At 45.2% G+C, this 21,221-nt stretch overlaps 1 protein-coding gene across 1 annotated transcript in view; it reads right to left on the bottom strand.

Moving 5' to 3' along the window:
- LOC120397098 overlaps positions 1 to 13,594 on the bottom strand; it is a 34,105-nt gene extending 20,511 nt beyond the window's left edge. The window contains exons 1-2 of the mRNA XM_039522587.1: positions 13,487 to 13,594; positions 8,459 to 8,583 (exon numbers count right to left, since the gene is read on the bottom strand). Of these exons, the coding sequence (XP_039378521.1) occupies positions 8,459 to 8,558 (100 nt within the window). The 5' untranslated portion in view covers positions 8,559 to 8,583; positions 13,487 to 13,594. The remainder of the gene's footprint in view (positions 1 to 8,458; positions 8,584 to 13,486) is intronic.
- Positions 13,595 to 21,221: the final 7,627 nt, after the last annotated feature.

Below are 21,221 nucleotides of genomic sequence, written 5' to 3'. Positions count from 1 at the left end.
AAAAAACTTTAGGACCAGACTTCAAAGAGAAACTGCTGAGCTCCAGTTCATCTGCAAATTTGACACCATCAGTTTAGGATTAAACAAAGACTGTGAATGGCTTGCCAACTACAGCACCAGTTTCTCCTCCCTTGGTTTTCACACCTCTACTGCTAGAACAGGGCCTCATCCTCCCTGATTGATCTAACCTCGTTATCTCTAGCTTGCTTCTTGCTTGCTTATATATACCTGCCCCAGGAAATTTCCACTACTTGCATCCGAAGAAGTGGGTATTCACCCACGAAAGCTCATGCTGCAAAACATCTGTTAGTCTATAAGGTGCCACAGGATTCTTTGCTGCTTTTACAGAACCAGACTAACACGGCTACCCCTCTGATTACTAAGAGCTGGGATCACTGAGTGCTGTGTTAACTAGTAGGGGAGCCTGATGCTATATTGCTAAGTGGCTGGTGGAACAGAGCGGTTTGTGGGATGGCTGGTGGAGTGGAGCAGCTGGTGGAGCGGAGCAGTTTTCTGGGACAGTTGGAGCAGCCCACGAAACGGTGAGCAGAGCAGAGGGGAGCTGAGCTGAGCAGTTTGCGGGGACGGCTGGTGGAGTGGAGTGGAGTGGCTGGCAGAGTGGAGCAGTTCGTGGGACAGCTGGAGCTGCTCACGGGATGGCTGGTGGAGTGGAACAGCTCATGGTGAAGGCTGCAGCAGAACCCGACAAAGAGGCGGAGCAGTCAGTCTTGGACCATGTATGGAGCCCCTTAACACACTGTGTGCCCCCCATTCCTCCCCCCCATTTCCACCCAGGCTTGGGGGGGTAAAACTGCAGATAAACTTCTGAACTCTGGGGCTGCACTGACCAGGGACAGAGACTCTTGGGTTGTTAGACTTTTGGGACTTTGGGGGATTCTCAGGTTTCTGGACTCAAGACCCAAAGGGAAAGGACACGGCCCAATTTGCAGGGGTGGGTCATTGCTCACGGTTTGGTCTATGAACTCTAGTTGTGGTGTTTTCCCAATTTAATGCTGAGTTGTTTACCTCACGTTATGAAACATTTTCTGCTACACTGAGACTCTGTGCTTGTGAGAGGGGAAGTATTGCCTCTTTGAGGTGCCCAGGGGTGTGTGTAAGATTTTCCCAGGTCACTGAGTGGGGGCTCAAGCTGGTTTTGCTTTATGTTGTTGGGAGGGGATCCCTATGTACTGAACCCGGCCCTTGCTGCTATCAGCTCGGCCTGGCAGAAGGGTTACATATATAAACCTTTAAGCAAAATGATAAGCTATGATGAAATATTAAGCAGAAGTACTAGCTGCTCCATATCATACTTACGACTTTATTATGGAAGTGGGATAGAATCTTATTTTAGCACGACTGTCAATTTGGCTTGGGAAATTAGATTAGCCAGAAAATTGACACATTTACAGTAAAGGAGAATTTTTCTGAGGAAAACATTAATTGCTTTGGAGGATGGGACACTGGAGGATCTAGAGTTAAGCTTCTTGCTTTATGCAGATGGCATTGTACAACTGACAGGCACATTTGAAGTAATAATGATACTTTGGGACTAACAATAAATCCCAAGATAACAAAGTGGTTGCATCGGGGAAAAGAGATGATACAAATTTTGAAATCTAGCAGCGATGAATTTGTAGAATGAGTATATAAGAATGGCCCTACTTGGTCAAACCAAGGGTCCATCTAGCCCAGTATCCCGTCTTCTGACTTGGCCAGTGCCAGGTGGCCCAGAGGGAATGAACAGAACAGGGAATCATCAAGTGATCCATCCCCTGTCGCCCATTCCCAGCTTCTGGCAAACAGAGGCTAAGGACACCATCCTTGCCCAGCCTGGCTAATAGCCATTGATGGACCTCCATGAATTTATCTAGTTCTTTTTTTTAACCTTGTGTGTTCCTAGGAAGTTTGATCAGTGCTAATGGTTCCATCAAGGATGGGGTTAAAAAGAGATGTGTTTTAGCTACAAGTGCTGCACAGAAGTTGATGAAATTATGGACTGGTAAACATTATGTTTGCTACCAAAGGGAAAATTTATCAAACCAGTGTAGAGTAACTCCTCACTTAACGTTGTAGTTCTGTTCCTGAAAAATGCGACTTTAAGTGAAATGATGTTAAGCGAATCCAATGTCCCCATAAGAATTAATGTAAATGGGGGGGTTAGGTTCCAGGGAATTTTTTTTTCCTCAGACAAAAGGCATTATATACATTTTAAACAAGCAATTTAATACAGATACTGTACTACAGTTGGGAGGTGCCCCTGCCTTACCCTACACAGGCACAGCCCACTGGCACTGGAGACAAGGCAGGCAAGGAGGCTGAAGGTGCTGTAGGCTGGGAGAAGCACCTTGCGCAGCAGCAGCTGCGTCCCCTACTCTGCAAGTACCAGGGCGGGGGGAGGAGGGACCAACCCTCAGCCCACCCACTTCCCCCCTTCCCCGAAGCCCCCATCCTTGACCTGCCTCTTCTCCCCCCCACCTCCTCCCCCTTTACTTCTCACGCTGGGTGCTCACTCCTTCCCCCCCCTTCTAAACGTGACAAGCCAGCTGATTGCCCCAGGCAGGAGGCAGGGGAGGGAGGGGGAGCCTGAACGCTGAGTCCTTGCTCCTCCACCCCCCCCTCCTGTCCAGGGCAATCAGCTGGTTTGCGGCATTTAGGGGGCAGGAGCGAGTGGGGAGGAGCGAGGACTCGGTGCCCAGGCTCCCCCTCCCTCCCCTCCTGTCCAGGGCAATCAGCTGGCTTGCGGTGTTCGGGAGACAGGGGAGGGAGGGGGAGCCTGTGCACCGAGTCCTCGCTCCTCCCCCCCACCCTCCGGCCCCCAAAATGCCGCAAGCCAGCTGATTGCCCAAGGCAGGAGGGAGGGGGAGAGGAGCGAGGACTCAGTGTTCAGTCTCCCCCTCCCTCCCGTGCCTCCTGCCCGGGGCAATTGGATTAACTTAACATCATTTCACTTAAAGTCTGCCAGTGTGTGGGATGCGCTGTGGGGATAGGGGGGCATAGGGAGGCTGTCAGCTGTGGAGAAAGCAGGCAGCCAAACAACGTAAGAGTGGAGCATTGCACAAACTTTAAATGAGCATGTTCCCTAATTGATCAGCAACGTAACAACGAAACGTTAACCGGGACGACTTAAAGTGAGGAGTTACTGTACTAACAGTATGACGCTATGGTCTAGAAGCAGCTGCATTAAATGAAACAATCATCACAAGGCTGGAGGCAGTAGGGATGAGATGACAGATAAAAAAGTGGAATGATTTTAAGAGAAATGAAGAAGTTAGAAGGAGAGAAGGGTGTGAAATGAAGATGTGGGACTGGCTACAATCAAAATGATTATGGTGGTAGAGATTGTCTGCTGCACTAACAGAGGATAGGATGCCAGAGAAAGTAATGCAAACAGAATTAATGTCAGTCTGACCTAGAGGCTGATAAACCGACTAAATTGTAGAACATCTTATGTAGCAATGTGACCATGCTGGACTTAATGGAGGAACAAGCCAGGGACAGTAAGGGATGGTGATGCTATATTGCTCCCTATGTCTGCAAAGATGCTTGGGAATGAAAAAAAGAGGGACGAGGAGGATGAGGTTCCTAGTCCTTATGGCTGTGGTCATAACATGGAAAACATGAACCAAGCATAAGCCATCATTGCATGGATGCCTGCCCAAGTCTCCAGACAGCCTGAAACAGCTCTAAGAGGTGTGAACTGCTCTATTCATCTCTGTCATTCAGTGTCTAAAGAATCTGGCATTTTTCTTTGATACCAGAAAGATAGATAGATAGATAGATAGATAGACTCAAACCAAGCACACACCAGACTTATTGTCAGCGATACTGATACTTCAAAGGAGATGTTGTAAAAGTTGGCAAAGGATTCTGTGTTATGCACTCAGTCATTAAAAGGAGGAGTAATAAGTCACTTAGAAACCAACCATCCAATATTATGAGAGGTCAGTACATTCGTGTCATGAAGGTGTTTATCCTAAAGCCAACCATCAATCTGATCAATTGTCCTTGTAGTTGAAATGGCCAACAGTGTCTCTTCCACAGAGGCAAAAGTAACCAATGAAACCTTGCAAATTCCATTATCCTACGTGTTCATGGCAAATTTAAAATTGATGCCTGGAATGTTTAAATGTTGTCTGAAACAGGTAAAGCAGTCCTCCTCGTCAAGCAGTTGAGAAGCTGGAACACTGTGCTTTATCTGAAGAGAGTCACCAAGAAGTGGTGAAAAGAACATTGAGAACTATACACTTTTGTTCTGAGGCCACCCAATAGGCTGTTCCAGCAACGGGTTGCTGCTGTACTTTCACTCTGTCCCTGACAAGCCTTGAGTCAACTTATCAGTGTTTGAGTCCATACCAGCTGTGGGTATCTTGCCACCATCACAATGTATGGACCCACCAACATGAAGGCCAATGATGCAGCTGCAGATCACTGTTACCAGCAACTGCAGACAATCCTTAAGAAACCCCAAGAAGGGATGTCATTGTGATCCAGGGGGACTTTAATGCACAGGTGGGAAAGGATAATGACACCAGGCCAAGTACACTCAGGAATTTTAGCATCAGGTGGAGGAACAGGAACAGGCAGTGACTGCTGGAATATGTGGCCGCCAATGACCTGGTGACTCGCTGTTCTATCACTAAAGATCCACAGGCAGACCAAGAACAGCCCAGACGGTTTCACTGTGAATGTTATCAATCATGTCCTAATTAAGAGTTTGTGGTGGTCAGTGGTCCTCGATGTATGAGTTCATAGAAATGCTAAACTTGACACTGACCATCAGCTTCTGCTGACAAAAATGTCCCTTTGATTTCGAAAACAGCCAGTTAATGGGACAAAATTAGTCTGATTGAACCAAAAGCTGGTATTACAACCATGCCATCAAACATCTTTCTCTTCTGAACTGCTTAAGGCCATTGAAGAATTACAGACCAGGTCTCATTCTCTCTGTCATCTGATGAGGAATGGCATTGCATCAAGCCATTGGTGCTGACCGATACCAGCTCCGTGCTTCGGACTCAACCCCTCAAACATCATCCACTGGTCTATGAGGAAATGTTTGCAGCAGTTGGAGCTAAAATTAAAAGCAAGGCTACAATTTAAGTCTTCAAATACATAGTTTGTTGAAAACAAAAGCAAAGGCCGAATGAGTTCGACTTTGGAACTGTGTAAGAAAGATAAAGAATTCTGGTGATCGACTCAGGCAGCCAGTTTAGAACAGACAGCCATCAGTTTTGATTTCCTCACCCTTTATTAATCTTTGCAGTGTTTGTGGGGGAAGGTGGCAGCAGCTTGTCTAGTAAAGGAATCAGGATGGCAGCAACAGCCAAAGTCAGCATAATCTGTTGTATCGCTTGGAATGTCATTTCAAGATACTCTTTAATTGTCCACCATATGCAATCCCTCTCCCAGCTGAAGAGGGACAAGAAGTTCTGGAAAAGCCACCTTCCCTCAACAGAGAAGAGATCTGGATCTCCGTCCATAAGCCAAAGTCTGCGGAAGACATCAGGGATTTGTAACTTTAGCACCAAGTTGCTGAAGGTAGAGAAGAATATTATTGTACGATAGCTGCATAGACAGTTCCAGACCACTTGGGGCACTAGGTTCATAGATTCCAAGAGCAGAAGGAACAGTTGTGATGATGTAGGTGATACTCCTCTATAGCAGGGACCACAGAACTTCCTCAATATAATTATTTTTGAACTAGAGCATGTCTTTAAAATAAACATAAAATCTTAAAAGCAGCAAAGGGGTAGCCGTGTTAGTCTGGATCTGTAAAAGCAGCAAAGAGTCCTGTGGCACCTTATAGACTAACAGACGTTTTGGAGCATGAGCTTTCGTGGGTGAATACTTGCATCTGACGAAGTGGGTATTCACCCATGAAAGCTCATGCCCCAAAACGTCTGTTAGTCTATAAGGTGCCACAGGACTCTTTGCTGCTTTTACAGATCCAGACTAACATGGCTACCCCTCTGATACATAAAATCTTAAGAACATAAGAATGGTCCATCTAGCCCAGTATCCTGTCTTCCAACAGTGGCCAGTGCCAGGTGACCCAGAGGGAATGAACAGAACATGCAATCATCAAGTGATCCATTCCCAGTCACTCATTCCCAGCTTCTGGCAAAGAGCGGCTATGGACACCATTCCTGCTCATCCTGGCTAATAGCCATTGATGGATCTATCCTCCATGAATTTATCTAATTCTTTTTTGAACCCTATTAAGGTCTTGGCCTTCACAGCATTCTCTGGCAAGGAGTTCCACAGGTTGACTGTGCATAGTGTGAAGGAATACTTCCTTTTGTTTGTTTTAAACCTGCTGCCTATTAATTTCATTTGGTGACCCCCTAGTTCTTGTGTTATGAGAAGTAGTAAACAACATTTCCTGATCTACTTTGTCTACACCAGTCATGATTTTATAGACCTCAGTCATATCTCCTCTTAGCCGTCTCTTTTCCAAGCTGAAAAATCCCAGTTTTATTAATCTCTTCTCATAAGGAAACTGTTCCACACCCCTAATAATTTTTGTTGCCCTTTTCTGAACCTTTTCCAAGTCAAGTATATCTTTTTTGAGATGGGGCAACCACATCTGCATGCAGTATTCAAGATGTGGGCAAACCAATGATTTATATAGAGGCAATATGATATTTTCTGTCCTATTATCTATCCCTTTTTTAATTATTCCCATCATTCTGTTTGCTTTTTTGACTGACGCTGCACATTGAGTGGATGTTTTCAGAGAACTATCCACAATGACTCCAAGATCTCCTTTTTGAAGTGGTAACAGCTAATTTAGACCCCATCATTATATATATAGTTGGGATTATGCTTTCCAATGTGAATTACTTTCCATTTATCAACATTAAATTTCATCTGCCATTTTGTTGCCCAGTCACCTAGTTTTAAGAGATTCTTTTGTAGCTCTTCACAGTCTGCCTGGGTCTTAACTATCTTTAGCAATTGTGTATCATCTGCAAATTTTGCCACCTCCCTGTTTTACTCCTTTTTCCAGATCATTTATGAACATAAGAACATATGTTGTCATGTGAGCATGTGAACATATGTCTGAATATGTTCAATAGGACTGGTCCTAGAACAGACCCCTGGGGGACACCACTATTTACTCTCACCATTCTGAAAACTGACCAGTTATTCCTACCCTTTGTTTCCTATCTTTTAACCAGTTACTGATCCATGAGAGAACCTGCCCTCTTATCCCATGACTACTTACTTTGCTTAAGAACCTTTGGTGAAGGACCTTGTCAAAGGCTTTCTGAAAATCTAAATACACTATATCCACTGGATCGCCTTGGTCCACATGCTTGTTGACCCCCTCAAAAAATTCTAGCAGATTGGTGAGGCATGATTTCCCTTTACAAAAACCATGTTGACTATTTCCCAACAAATTATGTTCCTCTATGTGTCTGACAATTTTGTTCTTTATGATAGTTTCAACCAATTTGCCCAATACTGAAGTGAGGCTTACTGGCCTGTAGTTGCCAGTGTCACCTCTGCAGCCCTTTTAAAATGGTTGTCACATTAGCTATCCTCCAGTCATCTGGTACAGAAGCTGATTTAAATGATAGGTTACAGACTAGTTAGTAGATCTGCAGTTTCACATTTGAGTTCTTCAGAACTCTTGGGTGATACCATCTGGTCCGGGTGACTTATTGCTGTTCAATTTATCAATTTGATCCAAAACCTCCTCTAATGACACCTCAATCTGGGACAGTTCCTCAGATCTGTCACCTAAAAAGAATGGCTCAGGTTTGGGAATCTCCCTCACACTCTCAGCCATGAAGACCAATGCAAAGAATTCATCCTTATTTTAAAATAACCAGTGACGGAGAATACAGCATGATACTTGGTAAACTCTTTCAATAGTTAATCACTCTCACTTAAAAAGGTACACCTTAATATAAAATAAATAATAATAATAATGTGGACAAAACAAACAGATGGAAGGAGATCAAAGTAATAATATAAGTATGTGAAGAGATTGCTGGGTGGGACAGAGCTGGTCCATGGGACAGTGATGAAGTGAGGCAGGGAGTTGGGAGCTAGTTCAGGATGGATGCATGAGCTGAGCTGGTCTGAACCCTGAAGGAGCAGAGCTGAAAGTGGGGGTGGGGGAGATCAGAGTTGGGCCTGGCCAGAGATAGGTATAAGAACTAGGATTGGGGGATCTGAGCTGGTTGGGGATGCACAGAGAAATAGGGCTGTGCTAGGGAGGCAGCAGAAAGCCATGCACCTCAGCCCCTATTGTCTTGCCTACTTGCTTACTTCTTTTCTAACACAAGAGATGGATGTTAATGGGAACACATTTGAATTTACTTGGAGTTGCACTAACAAGTGACCTGGGATCTTCTGTTATAAAGATCCTGCAGTGTGGGTAAGCTGGCAAGATAGATGGATGGGAGCTACAAAGAAGTGGTGTTTGGTGCAGATCTAACCGTACCTGGTATGAGCGTGTCGCTGCGGCAGTCGTACAGCATCCCCAGCCGGAGAGGGCGGCCCAGGGCTGGCATCTCAATTCCTGCAGTTTCAGAACAAGCCATGGTGGTAACAGAAGTTCATGCAACCCTAAAACACAACAGTAACACTATTATACTGAGGACGTGAACTGTCCTTATTCACGTTCTCCCGGTTTGACTTTTATCCCCTATTAATTTTCTACTTCCTACATATTGATACAGACACTCCCTGAGTTACGGAAGACCCGACTTATGGAAATCCGCACTTATGGAAAAGCTCCATAAGCTAAAAATAGGCTTTTAAAAAAAATTTTTTTTTTGCATCATAGTTGGAGATAGGTGTCCGACTTATGGAAAATTTGACTTATGCAAGGCATTCCAGAACAGAAGGCTTGTGTAAGTCGGGGAGCGTCTGTAATAGAAACAAACAAAACAAAAAAAAAGGTTCCATTCTCTAACTGAATGAGGACATTTTGGCAAACCAGTAAAGTGCCTAAAACCACTATTGCTTATTCATAGAATCATAGAATATAGGGGTTGGAAGGGACCTCAGGAGGTCATCTAGTCCAACCCCCTGCTCAAAGCAGGACCAATCCCCAACTAAATCGTCCCAGCCAGTAATGTCAAGCCTGACCTTAAAAACCTCAAAGGAAGATTCCACCACCTCCCTAAGTAACCCATTCCAGTGCTTCACCACCCTTCTAGTGAAATATTGTTTCCTAATATCCAATGTAGACCTCCCCCACTGCAACTTGAGACCAATATTTCTCGTTCTCTCATCTGCTAGCACTGAGAACAGTCTAGATCCATCCTCTTTGGAACCCCCTTTCACGTAGTTGAAAGCAGTTATCAAATCCCCCCTCATTCTTCTCTTCTGCAGACTAAATAACCCCAGTTTCCTCAGTCTCTCCTCATAAGTCATGTGCTCCAGCCCCCTAATCATTTTTGTTGCCCTCCGCTGGACTCTTTCCAATTTTTCCACATCCTTCTTATAGTGTGGGGCCCAAAACTGGACACAGTACTCCAGATGAGGCCTCACCGAGGTTGAGTAGAGGTGAATTATCCCGTCCTTTGATCTGCGGGCAATGCCTCTACTTATACAGCTGAAAATGCTGTTAGCCTTCTTGGCAACCAGGGCATACTGTCGACTCATATCCAGCTTCTCGTCCACTGTAACCCCTAGGTCCTTTTCTGCAGAACTGCTTCCTAGCCACTTGGTCCCAAGTCTGTAGCAGTGCATGGGAATCTTCTGTCCTAAGTGCAGGACTCTGCACGTGTGCTTGTTGAACCTCATCAGATTTCTTTTGGCCCAATCCTCTAATTTGTCGAGGTCCCTCTGTATCCTATCTACCACTCCTCCCAGTTTAGTGTCATCTGCAAACTTGCTGAGGGTGCAATCCACACCATCCTCCAAATCATTAATGAAGATATTGAACAAAACTGGACCCAGGACCGACCCTTGGGGCACTTCACTTGAAACCGGCTGCCAACTAGACATGGAGCCATTGATCACTACCCACTGAGCCCGACCATCTAGCCAGCTTTCTATCCACCTTATAGTCTATTCATCCAGCCCATACTTCTTTAACTTGCTGGCAAGAATACTGTGGGAGACTGTAACAAACACTTTGCTAATGTCAAGGAATAACATGTCCACTGCTTTCCACTCATCCACAGAGCCATTTATTTCATCATAGAAGGCAATTAGGTTAGTCAGGGATGACTTGCTCTTGGTGAATCCATGCTGACTGTTCCTGATCACTTTCTTCTCCTTGAAGTGCTTCAGAATTGATTCCTTGAGGACCTGCTCCATGATTTTTCCAGGGACTGAGGTGAGACTGACTGGCCTGTAGTTCTCCAGATCCTCCTCCTTCCCTTTTTTAATGATGGGCACTACAGTAGCCTTTTTCCAGTCATCCGGGACTTCCCCTGATCACCATGATTTTTCAAAGATAATGGCCAATGGCTCTGCAATCTCATCGGCCAACTCCTTTAGTACCCTCGGATGCAGTGCATCTGGGCCCATGGACTTGTGCTCGTCCAGCTTTTCTAAATAGTCCGAACTACTTCTTTCTCAACAGAGGTCTGGTCAACACCTCCCCATACTGTGCTGCCCAGTGCAGTAGTCTGGGAGCTGGTCTTATTCGTGAAAACAGAGGCAAAAAGAGCATTGAGTACATTAGCTTTTTCCACATCCTCTGTCGCTAGGTTGCCTCTCCCATTCAGTAAGGGGCCCACACTTTCCCTGACCTTCTTCTTGTTGCTAACATACCTGTAGAAACTCTTCTTGTTACTCTTAACATCCTTTGCTAGCTGCAACTTCAGTTGTCATTTGGCCTTCCTGATTTCACTCCTGCATGCCTGAACAATATTTTTATACTTCTCCCTGGTCATTTGTCCAATATTCCACTTCTTGTAAGCTTCGTTTTTGTGTTTAAGATCAGCAAGGATTTCACTGTTAAGCCGGTCGCCTGCCATATTTACTATTCTTTCTAAACACTGGGATGGTTTGTTCCTGCAGCCTCAATAAGGATTCTTTAAAATACAGCCAGCTGTCCTGGACTCCTTTCCCCCTCATGTTATTCTCCCAGGGGATCCTGCCCATCAGTTCCCTGAGGGAATCAAAATCTGCTTTTCTTATTGCTAATAGTAGGTAAGTTAGCAGGCCATATTAAACCTCTCTTGCTTATTGCTAAAAGTAGCCAAGTCAGCACTCGTAAATTGGTTGTGCAGTGGCCTCAACATAACCAAGGCAGAAGAAGAGGGAGTTTGGGGTGCCACAGACAGGGCAGCTTGACCCCGCGTCCTTCCTGCTAAGAATGTTAAAATTGCTGATCTATGTATTTTAGAAAAACAGGAAATCTGTCTGTATGTGCCCCCGGAAATGTTTGTCAGGGTCCCAAGGCATGAACACTCTGATAAAAAAAGACAAAATATATCTGATAAATTGATGACCATAAAAAAAAAAATCTCTTGCTTAATCTTTAAAAACTGCTTGCTTAGCAAGTTTTCTTTAAGGAATGTGTCATATTGTTACTAATGTATAAATAAGGGGGGGGGAGTATAAATAAGGTAACCGGACTTCTCAAAACGGGCTCGTCAGGAACACTCCCTCGGGACGCGCCTTGGGGTCCCCACCAGCAGACGGAAGTCTGGCCAGCGGAAGTCTGTTACAGTGCCACTCAAAGGCCACACTCATCTTCGGTAATTATCAAGGGTTGGGGGTGTTTTACTAACTTGTTGCAGACGTGTGTAAGTGCTTGAGACTAAGTAAAGTTTCACTTTAAGTGAAAGCACTCTTGTGTTGTCCTGTTTGTGCAGCCATCGATTGGTCGGATGGCTGTGTCTCTCCTGATTTATTTCTGACACCTCCTCGCACAGAGTAAAAGTTACCAAGAGCTTTGGGTTGAAAGAACCCTGGGTAACAATCAGCAAATGATTGTACTGATACTGAAGCAGCTACACAATATAATACTTGTGGCAATGTGATTTATTTATTTTAAGAGTATTTTAAAAATGCAATTTTAGACAAATTACAGAACAAATGTACCGAACAAAATCTAACTGAGTCGGGCTGGCCAGAAAACAACAACTGTGTTCTATGAAAATGTTGAGGGTTTGAAAGTAAGCTGGAGCTACAGTTGTTGCAGAACAGTGCTTTTTGCTCCTCACTCCCTTCCAAAATGAAGAAAGGAACAGAGCTGGGGAACTGTAATGAGAGCTCTCCACCTGTCAGTGCTTCTCCCTGGGCAAGTGACTTCAAGTTTACCCCACCGAGTCTGCTGGGCCCAGAACGGGCACAGCAGTTTTTAAAACCTATGTCTGTTGACCGCAGGGAGGAGTGACAATTTCAACAGTAACCATGTTATAACCTTAAATATGGTGTGGATATTCACCACCCCATAAAACTGTATGATTGGTCTGTAATGGTCTAGGTGATCTATGGCTAACTCTATGCTGACCCCTTATATACTGTACACAACTGAAAATAATGTAATTTATCTGGTACCAGGGGATGGTGCAATAAAATCTTGCTAAGATACAGAAGTGGGGGTAGAGTGAAATTGCTGACAACGCTGCATTAAATAACCCCATATGAACTATCAACCATTTCCTAAAGCAGTATCTAGAGGGCCAGTTATTTTAATAGCTACACAAAGGGATTTCTGACCAAATACACGGCGGAGACAGAGGACTCATCACGTACAAAGAGAAACCAGCCAGGGAAAAACTAAACAAACTCAACACTTAATTGAAGACATAGCAAAGCAAATGAGCTGGAGTAAACAATATTCTTATGGCAGAGGAGCAGACACAGACACATGACTCACTTATTGAATCTGGAGACAGTCAAAGTAATACAATGGGCTTGGCAGGGTGCATGTCTCTTGACGGTGCCCCTTGGTGTGCTGGGGGGGGGGTATAAACCCATTCTGGGACTGGCCTCTCTAGCGGGGAAAATCAGTAGCACTCCAAGGGGGACAGAGTCTCATACCTCCCGCCCTCTGGGTGCTCACCCTGTCCAGATTCCCAGGACATATACAAGTTAGCAGCAGGAAAACGAACAAAGGAAAAGGTAATATCCAGACACTCCCAGCTGGGCCATACTTTCAGGCCAGGGCATAGGCTCTGCTCTCTGCCAGGCCTCTTGCTTAGAGCTCAGCACCCAACTCCAGACCCTCCCCACACAGAGAAGCTTCCAGAATGATGTATCCCATCCAGCACTAAATACACACCCTCCAGCTGAGTTCAATAATATTTTTACAATTGAGAGAAAAAGCACTTTGGCAGCACTTGGCACTTACCCTGTAGATTTCTATTCAAAATTCAAACCCCAGTTGCTTGTTCTCTAGCCTTGAGACTACATTTAACAGCCCAGCTCCAAGGCTGACAGGCTCAGACACAGCCTTGGAGACAAAAGTGTCACCAGAAAAAGAACAAACAAAGAATTCTGAAGTTTGTACAGGCCGATATAGTTCCATTCTGACAGAGAGATTTGTTTAAATCCTTACCTGGAGGATGGATTCCCTGGCTCTAATAATACAAATTAAACAGGAGAGTTCAGGAAATATCATCACTTTATCCAACAGCTTTACACAGAAGCTCCTCAGAGAACAAGGTGCAACCTGAAAGTGAAATCAGCTCTGATTGCTGCATTTCTTAAATGCACTCAGCAATAGACCACTCCCATCCCAGAGACCAGGGGCCCATCTACACTAAACCAGGCACTTTGGCAGGAACCCAGACTCTAGTGAGATAAAAGCAAATCTAGAGACAAAAATCCAGTTTGAAGAAGGCCACACAGCAGAATGTGTCTAGATACAAACCCCAAATCACCATCTTACATATAAACTAGTAGGGCAGCACATTCAGCTTCCCAGCAGAAAGAGGAGATTCACTGAACAATGTTGGCAGAGATCAAAGACACAATCTTCTATCTGAACACTGACTGACACTGGAGTGTGGGAAGAGCTTCAGTACAAAGTTGTGTCTGCTGTCAAGGGGAAGAGAGAGAAGAAATTATTTAATTGCCTGTATAGCACGAGGCTTTGTGAAGGCATAAGGGTTGGCCGTGATTAGCTGGCTGATTGATTAGCCCTGCCCACTGCACCTGAGAAAGAGCTGGAATTTAATTAGCTCGCTAGGGGTTATGCTCTCGATGAACTACTGCCAGGCCACAACACATCGAAATTTCTCCAGAAACCAAGTGGCAATGGGGGGGGGGGTGGTGTGTGTGGGTGTGTGTGTCCCCACACTGGGGGGCAGTGTTGAAGTAAGATAGGCAACTTCTATCTTAGGGAGGGAGGAATAGCTCAGTGGTTTAAGTATTGGCCTGCTAAACCCAGCGTTGTGAGTTCAATCCTTGAGGGGGCTACTTAGGGATCTGGGGCAAAAAGTGGTCCTGCTAGTGAAGGCAGGGGCTGGACTCAATGATCTTTCAAGGTCCCTTCCAGCTCTAGGAGATTGGTGTAGTTGAAAGTCAAAGTATCTTATCCCAACTTACCTCCCGTCCTCACCGCTCAGGATCGACATCCACGGCTCCTCCGTCGACTCTGCTACCACCGCTTGCTCCGGTGGAGTTCCGGAGTGGATGGGAGAGCATTTGGGGATTGATATATCGCGTCTAGATGAGATGCAATATATCAATCCCCGCAAAATCGATCACTACACGCCAATTTGGCAGGTAGTCTGGACATATCCTTAGATAAAAGCCAGGGAACTTTGGTTACTGCAGTTACTGGTGTGAGGAAAGACTTGGGAAAGGGACTTCTGGGCTTGCACAGACCGGGAGGGCAGAGTCCGCAAGGTTTTTGATTTGTTTGTTATGAAGCCTTAAAATAAAATGTCATGTTGATGTAGCTATGTCAGTCGGAGGAGTAGGTTGTTTTACGCCTCTGACTAACGTAGCTACGCCAATGTAACCTTCAAGTTTAGATCAAGTCTAACAGACGTATTGTCTCTGAAATCTAAAATGGTCGAACTCAAGGCCCATGCCCCAATCAGGCCACAGCTGGCCCTATAAGAGGGCTGTGGGCTAGAAGCTGAAAGATTTTCCCTCCAGCTTTAGAGGGAGAAGGACTTAGCTGTCTGGGAGCTTAGGGTGCAGGCAGCAGAGCAGAGCTGGGGGAAGACAAGAGGAGCTGGCAAACCCCCAGGCTGCAGGCCTTGGGAAAGGCCTATGAAAAGGTACTGGGGCTACAGAGGTGCAGTCTGAGGATAGGCAAAGGCAGCAGGTCCTACCCCTTGCAAATGATGAGTGGCCATTACAGGCTGCAGTCTGCCCCAGTGAGTGGGGGCTAGATGATGACTGGCAGTAGCCACTGAGGCAAGGTGGGGTTAGAGGGTTGGGGGTTCCCCTGGGAGGGGAGACCCAGAGTGTAGGTGTACTGCCAGGGGGAAGCACCCTAAGATAGAGGCACCGGGGTCCAGGAGTGACAGGGGGCTAGCGACAAGTGAGATGTTGGCCAGCAGAGGGTGCTTCAAGCTGGAAAAGAGCTAATTCCTGAGATGACCAGGAGGAGGTGCTGTGCTGGTGAGTCGCTCACATTGCTATAGAGGGTGAATGCATATAGCAGCAAAGGTCAGTGCATGGTATAACCTGCCTGGAGAGCACGATCTACCCATTGAGGGGAAATCAAGTGATGTACTGCATTCCAGGAGAACACCATCCATTCCCAGTTCCTAAATGGATGGTTCCTTACCTAGTCTTTGACCAATTGGGGCCCAGCCTGCTGCTATCATGGGGGGGGGGGTGTAGGGGAGCCTGCTGCTATCATGGCGGGGGGAGGGGAGCGCAGCTGTCATGGGATATCCTTGATTAGGATCAAAACCTTAAACTGACATATGATTAGGGGGCTGGGGCACATAATTTACAAGGAGAGGCTGAGGGAACTGGGCTTATTTAGTCTGCAGAAGAGAAGAATGAGGGGGGATTTCATAGCTGCTTTCAACTACCTGAAGGGAAGTTCCAAAGAGGATGGAGCTCGGCTGTTCTCAGTGGTAGAAGATGACAGAACAAGGAGTAATGGTCTCAAGTTGTAGAGGGGGAGGTTTAGGTTGGATATTAGGAAAAACTATTTCACGAGGAGGGTGGTGAAGCACTGGAATGGGTTCCCTAGGGAGATGGTGGAATCTCCTTCCTTAGAGGTTTTAAGGCCCAGCTTGACAAAGCCCTGGCTGGGATGATTTAGTTGGGGTTGGTCCTGCTTTGAGCAGGGGGTTGGACTAGATACCTCCTGAGGTCCCTTCCAACCCTGATTATTCTATGATTTGGAGCTGACAGGGCACAAGTAGAGGGACTTGAGCATGAGCCTTATATGCTCATGGTGACCTAGAGAAGAAATGGTGGGTGACACATTCTGTACCAGTGGGAGCATGTGCACAGCAATCCAGCCTGCAGGGGACAGACGCAGGGATCACTGTAGCTGGTCCACAGCTGAGAGGAAGGGACAAAGTTTCCTAGTGAGCAGGAGAGGAAAGAAGGTACTTTGAGATACTGATACCTGCTGTCCAAACATTTTCCTCCCCACTGCCCACCATCCTGGGCCACACAGGAATGAATAGATCTCTGTCTAGGGCCTGATTCACCAGTATGTTCCGGGGGCTCTGCACTGTTCTGACAATGCAAAGTGAATGTAAACTTAGGTTACCTTGCAAGTTGAGCTAATGTTTTGGCTGTTTGTGGCATCGCTAGAAGGGTGCAGAGCAGCCACAACACACTGCAAACACTGGACCAGACTGACTGTACAACAACCACATGTGAAACAATAAAAGAGATTCTTGGACATTCTTGGACATTCATTGTATGCTAGGCTCTGCCACTGAGATGCTGGCCCTCTGCAACAGATCCTTGACTCTTTATCCTGTGGGTGGAGCGCTGCTGACTTTGTATTTCTCCACAAAGGAGTGTGTAGCCAGGTGCCATTCGAGGGTGCTCCCCACATGGCTGGGGGGGGGGGGCACTGCAGGAACCCTGCCTCAGTTTCCCTCTGTGTCCCAAAATAATTCACATACACCCAGAGTGTTTAACACAATATCTTTCCCCCCTCCCCCGTGAGGGGGGGTAGTTTATTCAGAATACTGAGATCCCATTTTCATTTCGAGGGTTGCACAGCCCCTGCTCCCACCCCTACTAGGGGCATGTGTGTTCCCAGTCCAGGCCTCCCAGCTTCTATACTCTCCCTTCAGGCTCAGGTGTTTCACAGCCCTCCTTGCTGGGGCTGTGTGTGCTGCATTCAGTCCTGGCCTCCCCAGCCTGTTGATCACCTGTAGCCAATGATTTTAGTTTATCCATTTATTATGTGACGTTATGATTGATTAACGTATTGTATTATATATAATTATTGTATGTTAACTAGAGTTAAGTTGTAGGATTATAGAAGTATAAGACTGATCAGTATGTAGAGGGAATAATCATCTATTAGGTATCTAAGTAAGCACAGCTGAAATACAAGGCCTGGAGGCTGAAGCCTGCAAGATTTTTAGCTTGGTTATTTTAGGCCTTGAAGATAAGAAATATTAACATAAGTAAGTGACCGAAGAATAACCTGATGACCTAAGAGTGTGGGAAAAGAGATGCCATGTACTAATATTGTGAAAAATTAGCCAAAAAATTAATTTTAAATCAACAAAATGCTGTAGAGGCAGATTTGTCTCCAACATGTGTCTGAACCACAGGAGGCAGGTGGTGCATCAATGCTAATGAGAATAAAGGGAACCTACACAACTCATAAGTATTGGGTGCCTTATGTTACTAGGGGACATCAGATTAATAAGGGACAAGAGGGTTGACACTCATGTACATGCGCACAAAGTAAGTATAGACAGAATCATGCTATAGAAAGGGGGTGCCCCAGAGTGGGAAAATTGAGCTCCCTATGGGAGAACTCCAGCAGGAACAATCCCTCTACGAGAGACCCATCAGACCCTAATGCTGTCTAGAAGGATGTGAGTATGGCTGTGGTGTTATCTGGTACACTGATATGCAGGAATTGTACATGCTGTGGCTGTATAAACGTGGATGCAACCAAAGAAGGCTGTACTGAGTCTACAAACTCTTTACCTTTACTAACCAATCCTGTAGTCAAATAAATGTGATTTAATTCTTTGAGACAAGACCTATTTTCCATAAAGCTATGTTGACTGACATTAATGATATTCCTATTCTTCAACAATTGAATCCTGTGTCAATTTTTTCCATTATTTTGCCCAGGATTGAGGTGAAGCTAAGTAGCCTATGATTAACCAGGTCATAACCCTTTCACTTCTGAATATTGGAAAAACATTAACATTAGTATTCTTCCAGTCTTGTGGGATTTCCTTTTGGTTTTTCCCAAAAAATTAATTAAAATTTAACGTTGGTAGGCTAGAGATCGCCTCAGCCAATTCTTTTAGGACTCTTGAGTCCTAGTTATCCAGCACTGCTTATAGGCTGAAAAGTATCTCATCATCGTTATGTGATACAAGTGCACCTTCCTGTTTCTTTGCAAATACTGAACAGAAATAATGAACAATTTCTGCATCATTATTAACCATTTTCCTCATTGCTAGGATTTCTTTTGTTCTGAAGAGTCTTTAAAAACTCCTTGTTTTCCTTAGCCCTGCCTGCCATGGAGTTTTCCCTGGTATCTAGCTTTAATTGTGAATTTTCTACACTTCATAACTTCAGATTTCCATCAATCACTATTTCCCCTTCTTTCCATGTGTTATGTACTTGCTTTTTTATTTCTAATTGCTGCCTTCACTTGGCCCCTGAGTTGGTGACAATGATTAAATATCTGCAGTCTTGGGGAATACAGTGGGAGGAGGTACAGGGTCTTCCATGGCACTTGTTTTATCAGTGAGGACTGGAACACCAGGTGTCTGAGCTGCTTCAAGTGGCTGGTTGCCAGATGCAATTGTTCTTTCTGTGGCTCTTAAAATCCAGGACTGTGCCCTTGAGATAAAGAGCCAGAATAGCGGATGGTCCATGCAAAACCAGCAGTCAGGGAGATGTGGGAAACACACCCAAGGCATGAAAGGGTTTGTCCAAGAAGGTGCTTTGCTGGGGTGTGTCAGAAGCTGTAGCACATGCTTTATGGTCTGTCCTTGGGCAAAGGAAGCTAGGGAGGGGTTTGTTGGGATGATTGTCCTCAGGTGAGATTGCAGCAGCGGGAAGAGGGATATTCTGTTCCTGATTAATATAATTACTCTCTTTTTAAAGAAGACAAGATGTGTGGTGACTCTGGGCATGTGTATGCTCACTCAGGCCACCCTGCTGGGTGTGGTCCATAAAATTCAGGATGAGTTGGCCCAGATGGAGCAATGGGATGTTCTGGTTCAGCGATTGTTCCTTTTTTAAAATATGGAACAAAACAAACAGTTTAAGGCGCAGAGGAAAAAAAGAGTTAAAAAATAACTTGTGTGGATCGTGTGTTGGCTCATGTTCTTGCATCAATTCCATGATGAAGAAGGAAAACTCAGGCTAAAGCCCCATCCTGGTTCAGTAGCACATGAAGGCTGCGATTAGAAAGGAAAAAGCAATATATAACCAATGGAACAGTGGGGAAATAGATAATCAATATACATTAGAATTTATGACATGCCAACAATTGATAAGGGAAGCTAAAGACTGCAGGGAGAAAAAAGTCCATGCCTGACAGGGCTAAGGACATTAAGGAGTTTATATATTGGGGAAGGGAGATAAAAACAAATCCTGGCAATGGTATAGGCCCATTACTAGATGACTATGGTAATATTGTTAATAGTTAGTGTATCATGACAATGGACCTGGACTCAGAGACAATGCTCCCTGGAGGGACTGTTGTTGATGGGACACCAGGGAACGTGGGGGAGTTAGGCTGGAAGTAACTCAGACACATGGATAGAGCAGTCCACAGTGTCATCTCAGTGTTATATTGGTTAAAAGCTTAAAATACTAAATAAAAAGAGAAACCCAGGCCTGTTTGTGAGTTGAGCTGGAGAGGAAATGGACGAGGTGTAAAAAAATAACAGGAAACCTCAGACCTGAAAACAGCATAATGTAGATCAAAATGTGTGTACTGAGATGTTCAACTTCCTTAGTAGTTTTATAAAGCTCAGAGAGAAGCTTCACAACTTAATATGAAACTGACTCCTGGTAGTTCCCTGTGAGAGCTGATGTTTCTGAAATTCTAATGTAACAGTAAAATAAGCATCTTATTTTTTTTCTGGAAAATTTCTCCAACCTGTCTTCACCTTCTCCACTGCTTTGACACTGCTCTCAGCAGGAGCTTTTAGGTTTTTAAGGTCAGGCTTGACAAAGCCCTGGCTGGGATGATTTAGTTGGGGATTGGTCCTGCTTTGAGCAGGGGGTTGGACTAGATACCTCCTGAGGTCCCTTCCAACCCTGATATTCTATGATTCTTAGAGAGACCTGCAGCTGCTGTTGGGAACAGAAACCTCGGCAGAGGGTTGTTGGTGACCACAGTCAGAGATGTTTCCAGGCACAAATAACGGATACAAAAACAGGAAGGGAAAGAGAAACTAGCACAGGGTGGGTAACCACCGTGCCTCAGTTGTTACATCGCAGATAAAGACAGGAAAGAAAGTTTTGACCATGAATGTAATTAACTATATTTCATCATAAACAAAATGGCTTTCTCCTCTCAGCCTGCCCTTGTAGCCATCCAGCACATGAGACTGAACATACACATTTCAGACAGCACAAGGACATTTTACAGTGTTATTCACACACTTCAGGGCAGTTACGATAATGGGAATGCGGCAGTATGAAGGGGGGAACAGTGGAAAAGCTGAGGTGGGAAGAGGTGTGAGGACCTGGTAAATAGCTCTCTGATAACAGGTGGCAGAGGAATGCTGGGGCTTGGCCTGCATTTGAAGATGGACTGGGAAAGCAGAGAAATCCAGGGAGATGGACAGAGTAGTCCCGACAGCTGGGTGTCAACAAGAAAGAGTCAGTGAATGAAAGCAATGGCACAGGCTTTAATATTTTCCTTGTAAGTAGCAATTAGCTGCACAAATATTTAGTTAATGAACTCATTAGGCATAAGCCTGATGTCGCTAGGAGTTGCAAACCCACCCTGCACTCGTTATAATTAACGTTTGACAATGTGTAGCAGGGTTCTTACCTCACGGGAGTCACTGCCTCAGTGTCCCCACCAGTAAAGTAGCTTCACTTCTGGTGCTTCGCCTCCTCCATTGGTCGCTGGGTGCATTAGGCCTGAGGGAGGAGAAAAAGGAGCAGGGGGCTGGGAAAGATTGACTGAG

Source organism: Mauremys reevesii, linkage group 2, assembly GCF_016161935.1.
Source record: "Mauremys reevesii isolate NIE-2019 linkage group 2, ASM1616193v1, whole genome shotgun sequence".
NCBI classification, from domain to species: domain Eukaryota; kingdom Metazoa; phylum Chordata; order Testudines; family Geoemydidae; genus Mauremys; species Mauremys reevesii.
The sequence above is the reverse complement of the archived record's forward strand: the minus strand, read 5'-3'. Positions and strand labels throughout refer to the sequence as shown.